This window comes from Bolinopsis microptera, chromosome 11, assembly GCF_026151205.1.
Source record: "Bolinopsis microptera isolate Bmic1 chromosome 11, MBARI_Bmic_1.0, whole genome shotgun sequence".
Classification (NCBI taxonomy): Eukaryota; Metazoa; Ctenophora; class Tentaculata; order Lobata; family Bolinopsidae; genus Bolinopsis; species Bolinopsis microptera.
The window spans coordinates 14,790,367-14,813,875 of record NC_087082.1 but is presented as its reverse complement, the minus strand read 5'-3'; the positions used below and the strand labels follow the sequence as shown (position 1 = coordinate 14,813,875).

Genomic DNA, 23,509 nt, shown 5'->3' with positions numbered 1-23,509 from the left:
TCGTAGTTTGACTGCAATAGATTCTGATCAATCTCCCCAATCCATCTCCCAATCGTCACCGCCAGTGGCCACCGCTACTATGTGAACGGAACACGAAGTTTCGTCAGTTCCTGATCAAGTACGGGGCTCCTCCTCCATTTTGGCCTGCCAGTCGTGGCCACTTTGTCCCCCAATGTTTTTACATCGTACCTGTTTTGTAGTAACGATTTTCCTGATATACTTATAATATTTACCATATTATGTCGGTAGCTTTACCCCGGCATCGCTAAATTACTGTCTCTAAATCGTCCAATTTGCTGTGACCATAGTTCTCAGTCCAGTCCAAAATCTAAATCAATTCAAGTAAATTCGACGCGATTACCCAAAATTATCCTAGAAAAATACCGACTCCGGTCGTTGTGATTGAAGTTGTGTTTGAAATTAAAGGCCATTCTTGGAGCTTCATCCTAAGAACCACTGGGCTGTTTTCATCTTATGTTAACATATTTGGTACTATCCTGTCTGTTGACGTCACCATGCAGATGATTTGGTGGGGCGGGAACCACTCAGGTTAGAGAGTTGGGAGGGGTGTATATATTTGACAGAGCATAGTGTGGAGTGAGCTATGTGCCCATCGTATATATGGTGTTTTTTTTGTAAAACTTGTACAGTGATTTTGTTTCATTTAGTTTGGGTAATGGTGGCTGGTTCGAAGTATTTTACACGAATTAAGAAGGTTGAGCGCCACTATAAGTAGGTAAGTGAGCGACCACTTAGCTTTCAAGACTGCTTATGCTCTAGAAGTGTGATCAAACAAGGTTGTAAAATATTTTATTGCGAGACATTAAAGCATTAAGAAGACAGAAAATTAAGGAAAGGAACTGCTAGTTTTCCTATATTTAATGGGTAGCAGTGCTTTACTTCTATACATGGCACCAATTCTCTTCATGACCATATCTGAAGTAGCCCAACACTATGTCCCGACCAGAGGTGTTGGGATGTATACCCCCCGGTGCCTGCCCGGATTGATAAAGCAGTGAAGCTCCATGTTATATTGAGCATTTTTACAATTCAACAAAAGACCGTGAATCATAAATATAAACGTTCTGATTACATAGTAATTTGAGGTCCCACGGGAATTCCTCTCAATACATAATATAGTAGGATAAAGTATAGTTATATGGCAATTAGTTTGTATTACAAGTATCGAATTATTGTGGCTGAATTGTCGGAGAGATAGCTAAATGGTATAATAACCGAGCGATTATGAGGAGGTCGTGGGTTCAATTTTCGGTCACGGCACATCTCACCCTGACTTTTCACGAAACGTACTACCTTACTGCCTGATTTAGACTACTAAACCAGATTTATACCACTAAACCAAATTTATACCACTAAAACAGATTTATACCACTAAACCAGCTAAGCGAATAAAAAATATAGTTGATAGTACTAATAATTTTATCTCCCAAAATATTATTTACAATAAATTTCTATTGTATGAAATTAATATAGTTGTGTGCCTGTCATGTCCTTTGTACGTCTTCAGTTTACTTTCGATCATTTAAGGTCTGGGAGTAGATGTATTATAAATTAACAAAATCACGTACCATAATCACCAAAATTATCAAAAGTTGAGAATTTTTATACGTTTGTAAAGGAATATTTTTAAATGGATTAAATAGTTTATGCGCGTCACCCTTAAACATGTTTTAACACCGCATGAAGGGTTTAAAAGGTGTGCGTATTTATAATAGTAAACTGAATACGTACGAAGGACATGACAGGCGCACAACTAAATTGTATTATGCATAAAAACAATCGATCATTGATCATGAATAAAACAATTTTAATGATTTTACAGCAGATATTTACAATTTTAACATTTTTAATCCATAAATCATGAATCGCTAAACCATAAATGTGTTATAGTATGGTACTTTTGGGTTCATTGTCATGTATTCATGTGGCTGCAGAATGTACATCCATGTAATTAGGAATTTAATAGCCAACAGGAATTAAACAATCGACAATTGTTTAATGATTATCTTGTAAGACGCGCGGCTTAGGCATTTCAATGGGTCCTACTTTGTACGTTTTGACCCAAGCATAATATGTTGTTTATTGTAAGTAAACTGACCGTACCCGAGACAAGGTGCTGATTTGTAGAACCTTGCCTTGGGCCAATATTTTGAGAAGAAAGTTGCGCTGCGCGCGCCAATTCGAAGAAATGTAGACAAGTATCATTTGTTAAATTTATATTGTTCCCACTAAATTGCTCGCCCAAATTTTTAAAATTGTTTTTTCAAAAAGACCCCAAATGATCGCAATTACATTTTTTACAAATGTTTTGTGTACATTTGTGATTTGTAAAAGTAATTATTGATTTCAATTTCGAAAATTTTAATAGTAAATTATTTAAAATTAAGGTGCAAAACTTTTTACTTCAAATCTTTATATTATGAATTCACGATTAGATTCCTGATTCATACTCTAAAACCAAAACTAGCTTGAATCGTTTTTAAAGCATATACCATATACACTTACATTGCAGCTCAAATAACGTTTTACAAGCCTGTCACGTGCACGCGTCCGACAAAAACGGTCATTTGCTCATAACTTGCCAAGAAATGATTTGTATGCTACTTATTAGGTTTTATTTGAAATCAGCGTAAAAATACATTGGTATAGCTTACTTTTAATTTTACAATCTTGTAGTGCGATGCACTATACTGGGCCGCGCCGCGCATCAAATAATTCTTCTCGCAACCACACTTCGGTGGTATCACGTGACACATCATGACCCCTATTGTCGTTTCACTATAGCTAGTAGTAGTAGTTGTGACCCCATTGTCGTTTTACTGTAGAGTTTCTACGATACAGTCAGCCGGGAGCCGCGCACTCGATCGTGCGCGGCGGGTCATACAACGTATGACACCACTTCGGTAGATCGGCAAAATGAACCACTGGGCCTCCCCGGCCTCGTATACCGAGCTGCGAATGATTGACAAGGTGAATCAATTACAGTCCCACAGCTTGCGCGGCCAGTAGTGCATCGCGCTACAGAGCTTGCGCTTACTCATATAAAAAGGATAAGTATTAAGCATGTACAATGTACACAGATATGTGTATATTTTGGCGAATGCTGCGCGCCTGCGCCAATCGCCATGATCATTTGGAATCTTCAATTCACACCCCACGACTATTACTGAATATAAATTACTAGATATAATAAAGGAAAACTTAATATATAAAATTAAATATACAAATTCTAAAACATAAAATGACAAGATTCTCAAAATTAACATATTCTTTTTCTGTAACCATGCAAATAAAATTCGCGAGTTTTCAACTTCATTTGCAAGCTGAATTGAAATAGTTCACATCGAAGCGTCAGTTTTTGGTTATTTTTTGTTGTGTTGTATGCCGGAAAGATTTCGTTATGTTTAAAATATATTAGTATAGAATAATGATATAAATATATATTTTCATTCATGCTTGAAAGTTTAAGTTCATTTCTCCAACATTTCGATTAAAAAATACGTTAAAGTAGTTTTTATACCGTACGACTACGACATTTCCAGTCCACTATTACTAAAAGTTTAATTGTTCATGTTCAAAGCAAACAGGAGTCCAAAAAGAAGGATTGAGCTGATTTTTTCTGTTACTGCGTAAGAGTAGTTGTTGTTGTCTCCGTGTTCAATCTCGTCTTCTTCTGGTGGGGAAGTAAATTTAGTAAAAGAAAGGAATCTTATTCATTTTTCTTGGCTCAGTAAAGCCATATCTATAACAAATAATTAATAAATTGTTAGCTATGCATATCTTAATCTAGTGGACAGAGTTATGATTTATTGATCAGAAATGAGAGGATCGTGCTCTAACGAAAACGCATGCAGTATTTTTGATTATGCTGCACCTACCTATCGGACGTTAATTGATCGGACATTATGATTAAATTACGTGATACCAATATTACATTTTTTACTTTATTACTAAAATCATCACAATCACATATTTTGCTAATCAATTTATATTTACTCTGAAGGCACTTACCGACGACGCTCAGTGTTATACCGACGCTCTTGCTGACTCCCGTCATCATGACAGTACAGTAGTAGGTGCCCGCATCGTCATACTGCAACTCATTTATACGGAGACTAGACTCATTTGTTTTGAGATCGAATGTTATCTGTATTCGGCCGTCCTCGGGCATGTCCCCTTGCATCTTTATCCAAGTTATGTAATCTGCGATGAGGCGAGGGTAGCTCACAGTGGCTTTCATTGTAACTGCTTTCCCCAAAAACCCGATCACGTCAAACGTGTTGGCAGTCACTAACAAATCCGTAAAATATTCCACTGAAAATTTGCTTGTTAGTTAGTTTTACGCCAAACCTGATCATCTGTTGCTGATATTGTGTATTGGCTCCTTCAAAATTCAGACATGCAATCAGCAATGATTCTTACAATTGTTGCACTTTATTTTCCTTATCCTGCAGGAACCTATCTTCGTAGATTGAAACTTGTTAAGTTGGGGCTTTGTGGGAACTAGCGATTTAGAAACTCTTAAGAGATTAAGGGATTTTATAGGGCTGTTGGACAAAGTGAGATTCGTTACCAGATTTTACGTTGTCCAGTGATGCGACAATAAGCATTACTGCTAATGAATAGATCATCTCAACTTTACCTTTTCTACGATATCTATTGGGTTAACTATTGAATAATATAAAAAATATTCTTGGCTGTAACTGTTATACTTATAGGTAACTGATCATAAAAGTAAATGACAGAAAATAATTTGCCTTTGGCAGTTTTATAGCGACATTGTGAATGTGAATAATATGCATCATTTAAAAGTCAAAATTTAAGGCTGCCTCGAAATAAAATGCAGTAATTTTAAAATACAAAAGTCGGTAAATTGAGCCCTTTACTTTTAGAACGCTTGATTCAACTGGATAGAAAGAAAAAGGAGAATTTATGGCTGCTGAGAAAATAATTGTACAGACTTAATGATTACAAAGGTGATGGACCGGTACAAACAGATGAGTGAGGAATCATTCACATTGCTTCTCGAAACGTGCTTGTGAATTATTTACCATTGTGATCTATTATTTAATTTTATAACACTAACAGTAACAGGAGTTGGTTCAACTTCAACTGAATAAAGATGATATGGCTGTCAAAGAAACCAAAACAAGACTAACAAGCAATCTACTTATGAAGATACCTAAGTTCTCTAAACTGCAAAGGCGACTAGCAGGCGTTTTAGCTACTATGCACCTGAATCGTGATCATGGAATCCTCACCCTCTTGATGACCGTAACATATAATATATTATAATTATTGTTATATAATATTGTGTCCGTTAAGAGTAAGTTGAAGAACTATTTGTATTATCAGTTATAGCATGGCTAGGCTATTGTTAGTCAGTTAGTGGCTAGGTCTCTTAACACGATCACCATCCGATAATTGTGTAATCCTTTCCGTTTATAAAACGAGCCACCCCGACGCGACCATGATTCACTCCTCCAAAATCAACATAATAAAGGTTAAATTAATGTCCGTTCAAATAAGGTCCGATAACTGATAAGGTATTACTTGTGAGAATAAATGATTTCTTACTATAATAACTTATTACACAATCTCGGAAATATCTGTAAAATTTAACTGTAAAATTGAACTGTAAAATTGAACTGTAAAATTGAACTGTAAAATTGAACTGTAAAATTGCATTAAATTGTGTAATTGTAATTTAGTTGGGGACCCCATACCAGGCTGATCACAGTGTTCATGAACATAAAGCTGCTGCGGAATGACAGGCTGAGCGCCGCCCATTTGATTGAGTCATAATACAATAAGCAAACATGTGCTCCATCACAAGCACACATTAAGTTTGACATATAGCTTATATGCGTGCTTATGCAAAAATGAGGATCAGTCATTGCTTCACGAAATGTGCTTGTGGACGGTAGAAATATGTCAAATCTTGCTGGATCTCCTAGCTGTGTCATCTGAGACCTTGTCAAACTCAAATCATAATTTATAATTGTAGAGTCATTTGACGTTGATAAAATTTAATGTTAAATATTTTAACAGTGGAAATATAACGTTTCAGGGGCGATCATATACTACACGAGGAAAAAAAAGGACGATTCAGAAAAGTACCAGCCTGCAGCCGGTACCGACAAATAACCCAAGTCGGACCACTGACACGCAGCACATTTCTAAAGAGGAGGGACCCTCTGGTGCACAAGAGACAGCGCAAGCTCTGGAACCAACAGCACCACCTCCGCCACCTCCACCTGTCACACCGACAACCTCTATCCCACACCAAGTCCCACTCTATGTGAATATGGTGCAGTCTTCCGGTAGCCAGCCAGTACTAAACATGGTGCAGTCCTCCGGTAGCCAGCCAGTACTAAACATTGTGCAGTCCTCTTTTCAACCCCTCGCCCAGTACGCTATCCCTCCCTTCCAGATAATACCTGTAGTCGCCTCTCCCGTCGTGACCCACTCTCATATCATCCAGGTATCTAACCAAACTCCCCTTTACACTGCCTCTGAGTACAGTAAACTCCCACAGTGACAGAATCTGGGGAGAGAAGAGAGCAGAACGGGGACTGCAGCTCTACAGCTAGAGTTATGTGGGGGAACACGGTGAGGAGTGTGTTGAAGCAACATCAGGAAAACCCCACTGGAGAGGAAGAGACGAGCACTGGTCAGGATCCAGAGGACAGTTCGCCTGGAGAAGAGGAGCACATCTACCAGAGTTTAGAAACTGAGACTAGTGGACCATCAGAGACAGTTGAGTCTACTAATGGTTACTTGGCTCCAGTAGGAGCTGCTCGTACTAGATCAGAGAGGTTTAACTCAGACCCTTCTCGTCTCCCTGGATTAGCGGAGGAGGGTCTACAATCGGCTTTAAAGTCCAGATCAGAACCCAATCTGCTGGAGTGAAGAGTGGACAGTATATAGGACATCATGATGGTTAGAAACTGAAAATATCCGAACAATATCTTATGTCTATATATGCTCTAGTTAGTTAATTCTACTTATAAATTATCATTGGGGTGGTTCGCGTGAATATGGACAACACATTCATGCACAGAAATGCTTTTAGAAAACTAGTCCTCACCTGATATGGCTTTACAGTGATGGTGACATGGAAATATCATATTGACCCTTTATATTTCCGATATAATTATAATATTTTAAATTTACTTTTTTCATAATAAAATGAACAGATCTATATCTTATACTTATAGTATTTTTATAGATACTGCCACTACTGGTGGCTCAGTGGCTCAGTTGGTTGGCTCAGTGGCTCAGTCGGTTAATCCGCCTGTCTACTGGCCAGGACGTTGCGAGTTCGAATCCCAGTTGGGCCAAAATCTCAAAAACTGAAGGGCAGCCGTCACTCACCAAACCATGGTGTAAATGGTAGTGGCTTTCATTAGAGCTGTGAATTTAACAGTAACACGAGTGTATATGCCTGGGGTTGCGTCCCGACTATACTGCAGGGAAATCTGTACCGAAAGGACCGTGGCCGAAATGCGATTAGACAGGGAAATCGGCTCCCCGACTGCGGTCGACCAAATTATTATTATTACTACTGGTGGAGAGATGAGACATATTTGTTTTATACGTGACCGTGGTTATTCAACCAGATTCTAATTCCAGTATTGAACAATCAAAACCCGGAATCACTCTTGCTTACTACTCGTAACTTTGTTAATATTGGTGCGATGAAGTATTCTAAACCCACAGGGACTTATTTTTTGTACCCTAGATATTTTTGTCCGCGTCGACCTAACGTTAAAGTGGACAGGGTGATACAATAATTGGATATTTGTTTCTTTAAAAACATCTAAATGCGGAAAAATGCCGCCTCCCTATAAGGTGCCAGTCCTAACTTTTTTGAATTCCCGATAATCTTTTAACACTTCCCTGCTAATAAAGTACACGTGTCAAAATAAGTTACCTCCCTACCTGTATACTTCTATAAGTGACACGTGACAAATGAAAATAGTTCGGCTTTCACTTATCAACAAAAATAAAATGCATTCTTTCTGAAAGAATCATAATCAAACCATGCAGTTCAAGCAAAAAGGTAACCTTCTCTCGATATTTAAAACAAAAATCCTATAAGAAAATTGACGCTTAAACATAATCAAAGTCATGCACAAATTCACACAACACCGCCTTCATACCGCCTTCATAATAACTAATAAGGTCATCATATATCGAATATCTAGAAAAAAACAAGAAATAAGTGATTTAATGTTTTGGAATCAAAATATTATCTAAGTTATAGTTTATAAAACACTACCTACTAGTGCTGGTTAATCTAGTTCTACCCTTTTTAAATATCACGTGATACTCATAAATGGTAGAGTTTTCCTGCCATATACGGTAATATTGTCAAGGTAACATTGCCATATACGGTAATATCATTAGGGTATCACTATATATGGTAATATAATATGTATATAAGAATATCAGTATCTCAGCAGCTATTGTCAGGAGTAAAGTAACGACTTTTCAGTTTATGCGTACATGAGGCTCTTGTCAGTGTATATCCGTTTAGGAAGCTCATAGTCGTAGTACTTATACTTGTGCGTAATACTGTTTATCACACGTTTCTCCATCAGGGGTGAAGTTTTTGGACTCTTTACTTTTTCATAGTTAACTGGAATAGCACGTGCATATTTTTCTGCCTTTTTGTCCACCTGCGCAGCGAAGAAAACCTTGTCTGCAGCGCTGGTCGCGTTGGCAACAAGCCCGTAACGTTCAGCTGCGGTCCTACCTTGCCCGTACTCCTGGGGCCCGAACGCCTGGACGAACGCTTTGTAGAGAGGAGAAGAAGACTGGATGGAAGGAGAAGGGGTGCGGTAGTCTCTATTAAATCTAGGGACTGGCGGCATCTCACTCAACCTCATTCCAACCTCTGTTCTGTCTGAAATTAGGTGCTGTTATTATAGTTATACTGTTATTAATTTAACTTCATAACTTGTTCCCATGCTCTTAGTTAGTGTTAAGAAACTTCGTAATATTAAGTGTGAGGATTTATAGTACTAGTAGAGAAAGTTTGAAGTGGGATTAAAGAAGACGTACTATAAGGAATGTATTATTGTATTGGGAAGTAAAACTAAAGTGAATTTTGTAGACATGCTATTATTATAATGGTGCTAATACTAATAGAAAGATAAAGTGAGTCCCTTAGGGCAGCTAGTTTTATTATTTTCCAAAAACGGACAAAATCGAAACCATTAACACCGGGCTGAAGTGTTAACCTATAACACACAGCTGGTTTATGTTTTAGAATAGGTTTAGAATTCAAAATAAAATAGCACCACTAAGTGCGCTAAGAGAATCTGCTAATACATATCTGAGAATAAAATGCTGTCTACAACTCAGGAGATGAGTGATAAAATCTAAGTGCTATTATTGAACACTCGGTCAGTTTCCGCCTGCAGTCTGCACGGAATATATTACCACAGTCCCTCGCCACTGTTCACAGCTGATATGTGCCCTGTGAAGTCAGTCACAAGCCTCAACCTGGTCTGCCATTTAGGTGGACGTGGTTAAAGATACAATTTATACATGGTCCTGATGGCTTTTAGAAGTCGCTTTTTGCTGGTGGGTTAACCTTCAAACCTTGTAATGAAGCCATTTCAGTAGAGCTATTATCTCCACGGATCACAAGATGGCGGTGTTAGGGGTGTTCTGACTGTTCTGGGCGGCAGAACTGGTGTTACTGGGTAACTTTATATTAAGAAGCAATACCTAGAGGTCTTGGTGCCACCAGGGCTTGGTGGCTGCATCATAACCTCAACAATTGATCATGATCGGCATCGTTGGTTATAATATCCAGGATTGATGGCTCCATTACATCGGCTCCTTGATATAATGACTGCTCGGATATCTTCGAATATTCATCTGCCTGTGACATACATGCCACAGCAATGAAACTACCGGACCACGATTTATTGGCCTCAGCTGCACATCCTAAATTCAGCTGGAGCAAATTCGCATAATCTTAAACAAGAATATTATGTTAAATACAATTCTGTCTAACAATGGCAGCACTACCATATAGGGTAATGTTTGGTAACACTACCATATAAAGTAATGTTCGATGGTAAATATCTAAATATGTCCAGCAAAGAAAAAGGTCTCACCCTCCGAATACCATATCACACGACCACCACTCATCTTTCTGCACAAAATAAAAACGCTTGCTGAAAAAACTCGGTAATTTAATAGTCCATGCCTAGTCGTGGTGGTTTTTGTGGGCTCCGGAAGTGGCCAGAGGCTAATAGGCTGCCTAGATGGATACTGTGAGCAGGTGGTCTCTCACAATCTCATTATCTCAGCTGACTGCGCATTGAACAGTCACATGACCTGTGCGCATGTGTGTGCGTCACGTGACTGATGCTAGGTAGCACGTGAGTTCACATTATCCGGTGTAAACTGTAAACCAGGGTGCTGCCTGGCCGGTAGTTCCCTGGAATGAGGAGGGTAGCTGTGCAGGGAAAGTGGAAATAGTGTCGACAATACCTTTCAACGGCGCCATACAAGCGAGGCTTGTTGGGCTTTTTAGTTTTTGTGACAACTTGTACCTGGTATTGGTTACCTTGGTGACCAATGATATCGTCAGAATATTTACTGGTTTAATTCACATACAGAGATAATGGTGCGATGTTAAAAATGCCCACTATCCTGAACTCATTTGAGTTCAATCACGCTCACTTAGCACAATGATCATATTCTGCGCTCATTTATAAGATCTTTCCGATAAAACCAGCGTTCTAGGGCGATAAATGAATGCAGCTATGACAAATCAAGTGAACGGCTCAACAACCAATAACATTTAACTCTTTTAATTCTCCTTGGAAAACTCGACAAATGGTCAAATTATTGCGCATAAGAGCACTCCAATTTCGATATCATCAAAAGATTTTTAAGAAGATTTTCTGGACCAAGTGCGCAATATACTGACGCGAAATTAATAAGTTCTGAATAATCTACGTGCCAATCTAAGCCGTTAGGGCTTTTTAGCTCATTCTGCGATCATTTTACTTAATTTGGGTGCACAATAAGTTACTAAACTTCATGCTATGTACTTATAATTATATATTATATATGCTTCATATCGTGAGCGTGCAGACGTGCAGGGAGTATGCGAATTATGTGGCCATAATGAGTGAATCATTAGTAAAAGATATATTACAAATAATAAGAAATGTGAGTTGTATTACTTTCATTTGGTTACTGTTAGAAAGAATGATGGTGGTTACCACGGTTACTGTTAGAAAGAATGATGATGGTTACCATGGTTACCATGGTTATACTGTTAGAAAGAATGATGGTGGTTACCATGGTTACTGTTAGAAAGAATGATGGTGGTTACCATTGTTACTGTTAGAAAGAATGATGGTGGTTACCATGGTTACTGTTAGAAAGAATGATGGTGGTTACCATGGTTACCATGGTTACTGTTAGAAAGAATGATGGTGGTTACCATGGTTACTGTTAGAAAGAATGATGGTGGTTACCATTGTTACTGTTAGAAAGAATGATGGTGGTTACCATGGTTACTGTTAGAAAGAATGATGGTGGTTACCATGGTTACTATTAGAAAGAATGATGATGGTTACCATGGTTACTGTTAGAAAGAATGATGATGGTTACCATGGTTACCATAGTTACTGTTAGAAAGAACGATGATGGTTACCATGGTTACCATGGTTACTGTTAGAAAGAATGATGATGGTTACCATGGCTACTCTTAGAAATAATGATGATGGTTACCATGGTTACTGTTAGAAAGAATGATGATGGTTACCATGGTTACCATGGCTACTCTTAGAAATAATGATGATGGTTACCATGGCTACTCTTAGAAATAATGATGATGGTTACCATGGTTACTGTTAGAAAGAATGATGATGGTTACCATGGCTACTCTTAGAAATAATGATGGTGATTACCATGATTACTGCTCGAAAGAATGATGCTAAGTGCTGCTAACAGTGCTCTCCATACTATGCAGTGCTCTACAGTAGAGGCAACAGTGCTAGCTGTGCTCTACCAGTGCTATCTGATTTCTAATGCAGTTGTTACCCTGGGAACTATTGGCCGGGAGGCTTCAGTTTTGGATCCACAGCACTTGATCGTCTTCTAATCGGGGCTGGTTTTAGGTTACCGTCGCCAGCCTTGGTGGCGAAGGCTGCAATTTTCAGTTTGCCCACCTGAGACTGCCTGCGTGCCGGCTTCTTTCCGCCCTAGTGGGGAGAGATAGTAAAGGAATCACAACAAAAGAAAAATGCTAAGTTTCACTTACAAAAGAATCTACTTTTTCTTCCAGGAACGTTTTGGGGCAGGTGGTCCGGACTCTTCAGCAGCCCCGCCAAATGCGCCAACATTTAACTTGCCCACTTTCTTGATTGGTTTTTTAACTTCACCCTGGAGTTGCTATTTGAACATTAGTGCATAGCAGGATGGTTCCTGTGTAATAAAAACAACAACCCTGAGATTATGGAATTAAAACAGCAACCGTGGGATTATGGAACCAAATCAGCCTGATATTTTATTTCATTTGAAAATTCATGTAATTATTATATATATAATATATTATATATATTTTTTTAATTTAATTTGTTTTTAATTTACTTCATAGAACAGTTATTTTAATAAACTTGCTTTCAGAATGAGACATGTAAAGATTACACAATCGATAGCTTAATGTGAATTTCGTGTTTTACTGTTTCACTGAATGTCTCAAATATATATATACTAGAAACCCGCCGCTAGTCGAAAGCTTTGTTCGAGGAAATTTTAAGCATCAGTTATGTTTTAATTTCTCTTCATCATATAGCCCCAAAACAATACTTTTTACCGCATCAAAAAATTTCAATCACAACCAAAGTTATAAATATATATAGGTATTTATCGGTCATCGCTAGTCAATGGTCAAACAATCCAACAAATATGCTTTAGTTCCCGAACCCTGCTTCACTGAAAATATATGAATTACACATTTGAATCATTTCGGTAAATGTCAGGTCCCTCATCGTCTCATTTGATAGATCTGTTCAAATTGAAGTTTTTACGTATGAAATTGACGGATGTTACTCGTCTAAATTTCTTCGAAGTAGCGCGCGCCGCTTTCTTCTCGAAATGACGGCACGAGCTACGAAGTAGCGCGCGCCGGGCCAAATCATTAACAATGGTCAAGTATGAAAGAATTGTGATAAATAAAAAAGGAAATTTGTGCTGAATGAAATTGGTAAAATGACATAATTTATCAAATGACTTTAGATCCTAAATCAAATAGGTTAATAAATGGATATTTACGTAGGTTGACAAAACGTTAATTCAAAATTATTATCATTATATGAAATTATTATATGAAAATTGATTGCTATGAAAATAAGTAATAGCTAGTTATGAAGACAATCCTTGAACACGGGATTCTTTGCAATATTGCCCCGACTTGACAGCACCAAGATATCCTTAGGATCGTGTGTTCTTGACAAAGCTTTGTTCGAGGAAATTTTAAAAATCAGTTATGTTTTAATTTCTCTTCATCATATAGCTCTGTTATACTGTAGACATAATGGAATTTATCTAACAATGGCGACAGCGTTGTTAGTATTTGGATTCCCAAAACGATACTTTTCACCGCATCAAAAAATACCAATCACAACCAAAGTTATGAATATAAGTCACAGCGTGAGCGTAAATGTGAGCTAGTTTGTAGTTTTGAAATTATGACGTAGCATACAGCATAACAACGCGCGTAGTTAAGATGTTCTTGCTCGCGCACGTGCATTTTAACGTTGCTACGCAACAGCGCAGTAAACCTTTGCTAAAATAACGACATTATTCTAACGGTTATTTTACCTCACTTCCGACGTTAATTATAAAAAATCTAAAGCCTAAATCAAAATTCTAAGAATGCTATAGCCTATTCCTATCCTTTTTCTACAACCCTGCTAAAAATGGCGAGGTTTCAACTCCATTTGCGAGCTGGGTTTGATTTCACCAGAGGGTCATTTTGAGGTCGATTTTCGGTGTTTTTTCTTCTATGTCCCCGTTGCCGGGGAAATTTCGTCAAGTTTAAATTATAGTATAGATATATAAATCAAGCATTATATTTCACCCATGCAAAATTACAATGACATTATTTTGATATATTATGGTACTGCAATATAAGTTGCATAATGTTTGGCCGGATGACAACTAACTAAACTAAAAAATAAACTTGATTATATGATAATTAATTCGGCTGAACCAACACATAGCAAAAGCCACATTAACGTTGGGGCCGTCTAAAAATTGTGGATTGTGGAACTAAATCTTCAATATGTTATTCGTTTAATACTTTTGTTCGATACCATCAGGTTAGAACCCGGGTTTATCTATATTATAATTTAAACTTGACGAAATTTCCCCGGCAACGGGGACATAGAAGAAAAAACACCGAAAATCGACCTCAAAATGACCCTCTGGTGATGCCAAACCCAGCTCGCAAAATGCAAATGGAGTTGAAACCTCGCCATTTTTAGCAGGGTTGTAGAAAAAGGATAGGAATAGGCTATAGCATTCTTAGAATTTTGATTTAGGCTTTAGATTTTTTATAATTAACGTCGGAAGTGAGGTAAAATAACCGTTAGAATAATGTCGTTATTTTAGCAAAGGTTTACTGCGCTGTTGCGTAGCAACGTTAAAATGCACGTGCGCGAGCAAGGACATCTTAACTACGCGCGTTGTTATGCTGTATGCTACGTCATAATTTCAAAACTAGCTCACATTTACGCTCACGCTATGACTTATATTCATAACTTTGGTTGTGATTGGTATTTTTTGATGCGGTAAAAAGTATCGTTTTGGGAATCCGAATACTAACAACGCTGTCGCCATTGTTAGATAAATTACATTATGTCTACAGTATAACAGAGCTATATGATGAAGAGAAATTAAAACATAACTGATTTTTAAAATTTCCTCGAACAAAGCTTTCGACTAGCGGGTTTCTAGTCCATTATATTATATTATATTATATTATATTACTCCATATGCATCATAAAGAACTGTAATCGGCGTGATATGTTTATAGTTATACTTTATACCTGTTACGTCGTGTCCCCGACCCGGAACACAGGATCTTTCCACTGAAGATTTTATGGGCCCCCTATTTTCAGGGTCTTGCCCAAACAAATAACACTTAATCAAATAGGAAAATATGCTCTTATCCAATAGCAAAATGAAAAATTAACAAAGGTGCAGTAAATCTGATAAGTGTCATGTTAAGGGGGCTGGTTCACCCTAATCTTTTAGTGAAACTTGTTTTAGAGATAGCCAGTTGACCAACAAACTAAGATCCGTGACCAAACTTTTGAGGGGGTCCCGGACCACGGGCGTCCACCGGTGCCCGCGGTGCAGCCGTCTCCATATTTGGTACATATTTGGTCCATTTTTGGTCCATTTTTGTCTTTTGGCACAATTATTCCAAATTACCTCAACATGCCAAAAAAACCCAGATACAAACTTGTATCCGGATTAGACAACAAATGGCTGAGTTATGAGCTAAAAACCATATGCTGATATTTGGGCATACACACCAAATTCGATAGATTTCATTTTGAGCCCATAAATTGATCAAATATCAATTATCTTTCGTATAAAGTTAATTTCATTCGAAGCATCGATATTTGACCAATTTATGGGCTGAAATCTATCAAATTTGGTGTGCATGCCCAAATATGGGCATATGGTTTTTAGGTCATAATTCAGCCATTTTTTGTCCAATCCGGATACAATTAGTTTATGATTATATACAAATCTGGTTTTGGGTATGTTGAGGTGATTTGGTATGACTGGGCAGTGGGCCAAAAATGAACCAAATATGGGCCTGGCTGCACTGTGGGCACCGGTGGGCGGGTGGGCCCGGGAGTTCTCAAAAGTTCGGTCATAAGTCTTAGTTTGTCGGTCAACTACTATATCGAAAACGAGTTTCACAACACATTTAGGGTGAACCAGCACCCTTAAGTAATAGAAAGATAAAATATGATGAGACGGTTACCTCTAAGCCGGCGGGTAGCTTTAATTTTCCCACATTTCTCAGCTGTGCCTCACGCTCCGCGTCTCCGAATTCGGGGATTGCTAACTTTCCTGCCGTGCCATATTCTTTATCTTCCTCTCCCAAACCCCACTTGACCTTACCTTGGTTAATCAGCATAAAAATCACGCATTTCACAATCAATAAGGATTAACTCACGAGGCTTAGTGCTGGATGAAGTGTGCTGAACCTTTTACCTTATTGTCTTACTCGTTAGATAGCCAAATATGGACAACACGTGCTCGTTGGATAACCAAATATGGACAACACGTGCTCGTTAGATAGCCAAATATGGGCATCACGTGCTGTTTAGATCAGCTGTGTGCTGAATTACTAGTTTATTGCAACTAATTTCTTCTTAAAAACCGTCCGTTGACAGTTACCTAAGCCTTTATAGACATTGAAAATTAGATCCTGCTGTTATACCATGTCCTAGCATAGTTTACTAAGTTACTATCAATATTCAATTATCATTTTTACTTGACCTTACCTACCTGCGTTGGTGGCAATTTAAATGCTAAATTAAACAATACCCGGTGAAATAACAGCGGGATAAACCGTTTATTTCATTCTGTGACCAGTTAATGGAACATTTTCGATTTGCACGTGCAAAAATTTAGAAATGAAATTGTCCACGAGACAATCAAAAAGAAGACATGAGTTGCCAAGGGGAAGAAGCTTATCCTTAATAGACAAGTTAATGGCAAAAAACTGACTAAAATTTACCGTATCTCTGTTGAATTTGAAATTGCAATAATCTAAATACGCTGTTTCTAATTTCTATGGCTACATGTCAATGGAATAGTCTATTTTTCTGTTATTTTAAAGGCTTCATTAATATCAACAATACGCGTTATTTTACCGCATCAAACATATCAGTCAGAACCGAAGATATTGCCATTCACAGGTCACTTAATCAACATACAGGACTCTTAGTATTGTTAGAACCACTGATGACTGATCTCTGTGCTCAACGCTTCTGTGGTGAAAAAGGCACGATAATCACGCATTTTCTTTTGGTATGAAATATAAGTGAATGTTAATCTTGTGTGCATCAGTCGAAAATGAAAATAATGCGTTCTAATTTTTATTCGAATCATAAATAGATTTCGGTTACTATGGGGATGTGACGAAAATTTGTTTTGACACGTGACAGTGACCAAAACCACATTCATTTGTCAAAACAAACCTGCGCATTTACCGTTATCTACCGTGACAATCAGTGCAAAATAAAATGTGATAAAAATAAAATCATTGTTAGCAGAAACACATACCGACATTCATCTCCTTCCTTAGTTCCTCTGAAAATTCGGTATGTGTCACACTGCTGATCATTACTATTCATCAATAATACTATAATAATACAAAGTGCATTTGAATCAAGGATCAGCATGATTCTAATCGAAAAAAAAATACTTATACCTTCGTGATTGAACGAAAGTCTAAATTAGGTACGGTGAAACCCCGATTTAACGCAGAGTTTGAGGAAAGGAAACATCCGCGGTAAATCGGGGCGAGGTAAATCGGGGTTTTACTGTAGTATATAGATTTCGGTTACTAATCGGGGTTTTACTGTAGTATATGTGATTTTTAATCTCTCTCATATTTGTATTATTGCTGTATTGTATAATATACTATTTCAAAGTTTCAAATCAATCAACTTTTAAAATCTTATTTGGGTATAGAATGCGGCTTTCAACTTACCTTCTTCTTTATCTTTTTTAGCTTTATCAAGACGTTCCTGCATCTTCCTCTCTCTTTCTGCTCTCTTCCTTAGAAACGCTTCCTCCTTCGCCTTCTCCGCTGCTATACGGTCAGCTTCTTCTTTAGCAATGCGTTCTGCTTCTTCCCGAGCTTCTCTTTCTAATCTTTCTTTTTCCTCCCGCTCAGCTCTCTCCTTCTCCTCCCTGGCTTCTCTCTCAGCCTTTTCTCTCGCCTCTCTTTCTGCGTTCTCCTTGGCAATTCTTTCGGCTTCTATTTTAGCCAGTCTCTCTGCTTCAATTCTGTCCTTCTCTGCTTGTATCGCCGCGAGACGATCAGCCTCAGCTTTCTCAGCTGCAAGTCTGTCAGCTTCTATTTTAGCTAACCTCTCCCTTTCTTCTCTGGCTACTCTGTCCAACTCCCACAATCTCAACCTTTCTGCCTCTTCTATAGCTAACCTCTCCGCTTCTTCTTTTGCTTTACGCTCTGCTTCTTCCTTCTCTCTCTTTAGTCGCTCCTTCTCTGCCTTCTCAAATGCTTCCCTCTCCCTCTCCTCCCTCTCTAATCTCTCCCTTTCTTCTCGTTTTCTCTGCCTCTCCAATCGTTCAGTCTCAATTGCTGCTTTCCTCTCCCTCTCCTCTTGCTCCTCCTTTTCTTTCTTTGCCTGTAACCTGGCTAGTCTCTCAGCCTCTCTCTGGGCCGCCCTCTCTCTAAGTTCCGCCTCTTCCTTCTCTCTCTTCTCCTTAGCAAGTCTCTCTCGTTCCTCCCTCTCCTTTTGTAATCTTAACCTCTCTGCTCGCTCTTCCTCCTCTCGTTTTTTCTCTTTCGCCTCTCGTTCAGCCAGTCTTCTGGCATTTTCTTCTTCCATTTCTTTCTTCTGCTTCCTCTGGTTTTCCTCTCGTAGCCTCTCTTTTTCAAGCTTAGCGAGCCTACGTGCCTCCAAGCGCTCTCGTTCCAGTCGTTCCCATTCTGCCAGCTCTAAAGCTAACTTCTCTGACTCCAGTCTCTCTCGCTCAAGACGCTCCGCTCTTTTTCTCTCCCTCTCTTCTGCCTCTTCCTTGTCCCTTTTTTCAGCCAGTAACAATCTCGCTGCCTTATTCCTTTCGTACTCATTCAGTTCATAATCTTCTGAAGGTGTGAACTGTTTCCTGTTGAGCAGGGTGGACTCGTCGAAATCACAATGGAACTTATGAGCTTCAACTGGGCCCAAGTTCCAGTTAGCAACAATCGGCTTTGCTCTAGGATAGCTGACTACCTTGACTTCACGTGACACTCCATTCTTCCCGTTCCTTCCACCTGCAATCAATCCACCGTTGGATAAATAGTAACTATCCGTATCTCCCTCCTCATGGAAACTCGTTCGAGAGAAGGCAGAGTCCCCTCGTCCTCTCATCAATCTTCTGTCGTTCTTTGCAGTAGTGATCTCCTTAACGGTTGTGTCCTTCACCGGGCACGCCACTTGTCCTAACTCTATGAAGTCTACAACTTGGTGCCTTTTGTAGGTCTTGATGGGCAAGGCCGCATCCACGTTCGTTATCCCATACCCTTGGTTGTTAACTCCGTAAATATGAGAAACACTCATAGCGGAGGATTTTCGGACCATTTTCGGGGAGGAGGACATTTGTGCGTCACTACTGAGGTAAACTTGTGAGCTGTATGGTAATAATGTAATAATCACTTGAGGTTTGTTCTAGACAGTTTTTTATTTTAACAGCAGTGCAAAGTGTTTAATGTTTTGTTGATGTCCATTGTCCAGCAACTGGAGTCCAGTTCGTAATTAACAACTTAACCGGCTCTCTATAAGTATTAGACTCCGCTAGACGTGTCAAACAGACAAAGCAACCAGCAAAACAAACCCTTTACGGTCAGGTTATCACCATGTTTATATTTCGTGTTTAGGCAGGATATAAGGCTTAGGAATTCGTATCAAAGGTCAAACAATATTTTAATTTTGAGAATTTAAAAAATGTGTTGCGTTAAATGGGAAAAAAATTACTAGGAACTGTCGACATATGTTCATGTAAACATCGAGATAGCTAAAAGAAATTATTGTAGAGAAAAGAGTAGACAGACAAACTGTACGTGTTAAAAATGAAATAATCAAGTTACTATCCCTGGGATACAAGGTTAGGACTGGTCTATATCGCTGTTAACATGCTTCCTTAACGGAAAGTTTTACTAAAACGATACAATATGATTACTGTCTTGGTAATTGGATTAGGTAGGTAGTGCAATGAGGCGTGCTAATAACAACCAACCCGCTCGAACCACATTCCAAATTTATTCAGCATTCTGCATTATATGTTCTCCGCAATTCCCTCTGAATATCAACATGGCTTCTATTCCGTTTAACTACCCTTGTTTCAGAGATGTAATTTAATAAGAAAATAACCGTTTCACTGCTGATGGTAGTTGTCACAGTGCTACGTTGCGGAGTTGTCAGTAACAATGGCAAATTAGCCTCTAACTGCCTCTAGAAACATAGAGATCAGTAAATATCAGTAGAAACTTGGAGAATGTAGCTGTGAAAACTGTAAATTCTGGTAAAAAGTAGAGCACTGGAGTGAATATAACGAAAATTCCTTGGGATCGTTCACAAAAATTCTCAAATTGTCCTTCTACCCACTATTGAAACTTCTAGCACATAATATTTAAAAAAATAGTAGACGAAATAACGTGCGCTCATTGGTCAGATATTTAATTGATGAACCAATGGACGCGGCGATCTCAACAGCTAGTCTCTTAACTTTATTTCTGCACTATAAACAATTAACTTGTAGCTTTTTCGACCCAGGGAGACATAGTTGTACTACCACTCCTTCCTTCTAAGCCATTGGTATAACGTCAGTGTCATTAAAATATATCTTGCAAAAATTCAGTATCAGTAGTAGTATTATATAGCTCATATTAGTGCAAAAGTTACCTTTTTTGCAATCGGGTGCACTGTAATCAAGCTCTAAATTAAATTAAAAAATTAGAATTTGGAGCTGTTGAATAATTACAGACCTTACTGGAATTAGGACGGAAGGAATTAAGATCGCTGCAATTAATTAAGATCGATGAAATTAGGCGTATTGGGGCGCGGATCAATGTTTCAGGTCAGGAACTGCACAAATAGCCGGCCATACAACCTGGTATTTTAAAAGAACACGACTAAACTATGTATGATACTTCTGCAGGGGCAGCATTTAGTACACCCAATATTTAATACAGCATTTAATATAGTATCGGTAAAAGAAATAGGACCAACTGGTGCAAAATAAAGAAAACTAGTCGACAAGCAAAAAGTTAAAAAATGTAATGAGGCAACACGAAGGGTGCTGGGACAGTCCTAAAAGCAAGTATTTAATTTAGTGTATGAGTTGTATGCGTTTAATAAGTGAGTTATATGTAGAAATAATTTGATAGAAGGAGAGGTTACGCGTACGTTATTAATATTATTTGAACAATGTCAACTGTTCAAATCAGCTTGTTCGTTTAGACTGATAATTATGTCAGCATTACAGCTTTATAGCTAATTTTTCAAAATTAGAAGAATCATTCAGACCGATTTAGTGGTCTAAAAGACCACTAAGATTTAGTGGTCTAAAAAAACAAACAAATTAGTGGTCACAATTAGTCGCAAAATAACAGGAAAAAATAACAATTTTAATAGAATCGTTAGGTCGAACTATTGATAAATAAAGAATGATAAGTCAGAACCGACCCAGAATTCCTCTGTTTCGTACGTAGCGTGTCTGTTTGAAACCTAGTGTGTTATTACAGGATCACTCACCACTAATTTGAATACTTATCAAAGCAGACTTGTTCTGCATGATCAACTCCTTATAAGGCAATTTATTGTACCAAATAAGGTCATTTTACCATGGTAACGCTGCCATACAAGGAGTTGTGAAGGTAATATCTACTAAAATGCTGTTTCATCATGGTTCAGTGGTCATTTGAAGCCATTTGAACGTCCTCCAACTAGATCATCGTTATCAATATTGATCAAACAAGAAAAAAGAACAGCCTGAACTTATCCCAACAGAGATAGAACCTGGTTGTGGTAAACGGTAGAGTAACATTTCATACCGCTAACGGAAATTACCCAAGCTCAAAGCTGTCAGGATATTAGGTTGGTATGGTGACCGAGTGCTGCTTAGAGGGAAAACTACCAAGTGGAACTTGAAAACCTGATAATGTAGCAAAAAATGCAGAAAAGATATCCTCTGGGAGAATACTGTAAAATTCGTTCAAACCTCTAACCCGTGAGTTGCCATGACAACAAGTATTCCTGTAGTTCAGGTTATAAACTAGCTGCAGCTAGAAACGGAGTAACTGGTGATGATGTTTTGGCTGCGGCTCGAAGATAGGCCGTATTACGGTGGGAGTGTTGACTTAAACCTTCACATTTTACAGCACTTCACCTCTTACGCAGATCGTCACTCAACACCGGGAATTCCGTTATACAGATTGCCTGCGGAGGGAGGCTGCCTGTGCAGCTGCCGTCTGCCAATCCTTATATGGGCATTTTAAATCTGTTCTCTACGAGTCACTGGGTTCGTTCCGGGGAGCTGGTAGAATGGAATGTTTTGTAGCTCTAAAATATGGTTCAGAAAAGACTTTAAAAATTTGTTTCTGCCACTAGAAAGGCACTCACGAGCTCAGTGTGGGGCGAAACACATCATACGCGAAAACACATCATACTCGTTGGTATTTTAAAGCATTTAAAGTACTTGCTTTTAAGTTGTATGTAATCTGCATGGCCATTGCGAACATTTTTCACCTATTCGGAAGTCTCTGTGACCTCTCTAGCCCACCTATATTTCGCGAAGCCAAAAAATAAGTTTTTCGCTAATAGTTCAAAACGTACGTGTTTTAAGGTTTTAACCTTTTAACATCTTTTAAAAGAAACCTAAAAAATTGATCAAAAATACTAACGATTTTCAACTTTTTCCAAACACGAACAAATAAAATATTTCGATTCGCGATGGTCTGAGCACTTTTAAACTCTCATTTACCCGCCGTAATGTGACCATGAAAATTATTTTGCACACCATTTGAGCTCCTGGCGGAGTGCTTTTATAGTGGCAGAAGCACATTTTAAAAGTCTGTTCTTAGGGATAGTTAGTAGTTGTACTAATCTATCTAATTTTACAACTCTTTTATTACTGCACAGAAATACAACTCTTTTTACTGCACAGAAAATTAGTTGCCAGGTGGTTCTATATTAGTTGCCAGGTGGTTCTGTATTGATGCCTATAACTGCCCCGTAACTAGGTAATATCGCGTTAGGTTAGGTTCTATAACTTTAAGTTATCAGTTTGTGGGATATATAATACTCCCTGGTAGTCGTTCACCTATAAAGAAGGCTACTGTTATTACAGGACTGTTACAGGACTGCTACAGGATTGCTACTGTAAACTGTTATTACAGGACAGGAAGGGGAAGTGTTAGCTGGCTGATCTGTTTAGACGTCTGAAGAGCTACAACTACAAGGTTGATCACAGTCTCACATTGTAGGTTTACAACCTACCAGGACGAGCGCCGAGTTGGACTCGTCGACGGTCCTGGAATAGTGGAGTATATGGAACAGATATTTTACAGTATCACCCGTTAACACACTATCACCTATGTTACTGGGTGGCGCTCAGCCTGTCAATGTCATCCCGCCGAATGTGTTTATGAACATTATAGCCTGGGGTCCCCAGGTAACACCTATTC

General features: G+C 38.4%; 3 protein-coding genes across 7 annotated transcripts in view; all 3 read right to left on the bottom strand.

Moving 5' to 3' along the window:
• The window catches only part of LOC134823488 (double-strand-break repair protein rad21 homolog A-like), a 901,854-nt gene that overhangs the window by 33,066 nt on the left and 845,279 nt on the right, over positions 1-23,509 (bottom strand). The window lies entirely within an intron of this gene.
• On the bottom strand, positions 3,298-4,809 carry LOC134823443 (uncharacterized). Its single transcript, XM_063834899.1, has 3 exons — positions 4,595-4,809; positions 4,033-4,335; positions 3,298-3,694 (listed from the first exon to the last, which is right to left on the bottom strand). Exons 1-3 carry the CDS (start codon positions 4,650-4,652, stop codon positions 3,582-3,584), a joined length of 474 nt encoding a protein of 157 aa, XP_063690969.1. The 5' UTR covers positions 4,653-4,809; the 3' UTR covers positions 3,298-3,581.
• On the bottom strand, positions 8,012-19,891 carry LOC134822891 (uncharacterized abhydrolase domain-containing protein DDB_G0269086-like). 5 transcript variants are annotated; one of them, XM_063834159.1, is made up of 5 exons: positions 17,807-19,888; positions 17,377-17,403; positions 16,067-16,206; positions 12,323-12,453; positions 8,012-8,932 (listed from the first exon to the last, which is right to left on the bottom strand). In XM_063834159.1, the coding sequence occupies exons 1-4, from the start codon at positions 19,422-19,424 to the stop codon at positions 12,331-12,333; spliced, it is 1,908 nt and encodes a 635-aa protein (XP_063690229.1). In that variant the 5' UTR covers positions 19,425-19,888; the 3' UTR covers positions 8,012-8,932; positions 12,323-12,330. The 5 variants fall into 5 exon arrangements, with proteins under 5 accessions (XP_063690229.1, XP_063690228.1, XP_063690231.1 ...); XM_063834158.1 differs by lacking the exon at positions 12,323-12,453 and adding an exon at positions 12,103-12,263; XM_063834161.1 differs by lacking the exon at positions 12,323-12,453 and adding an exon at positions 12,103-12,263 and having other exon boundaries at positions 16,067-16,155.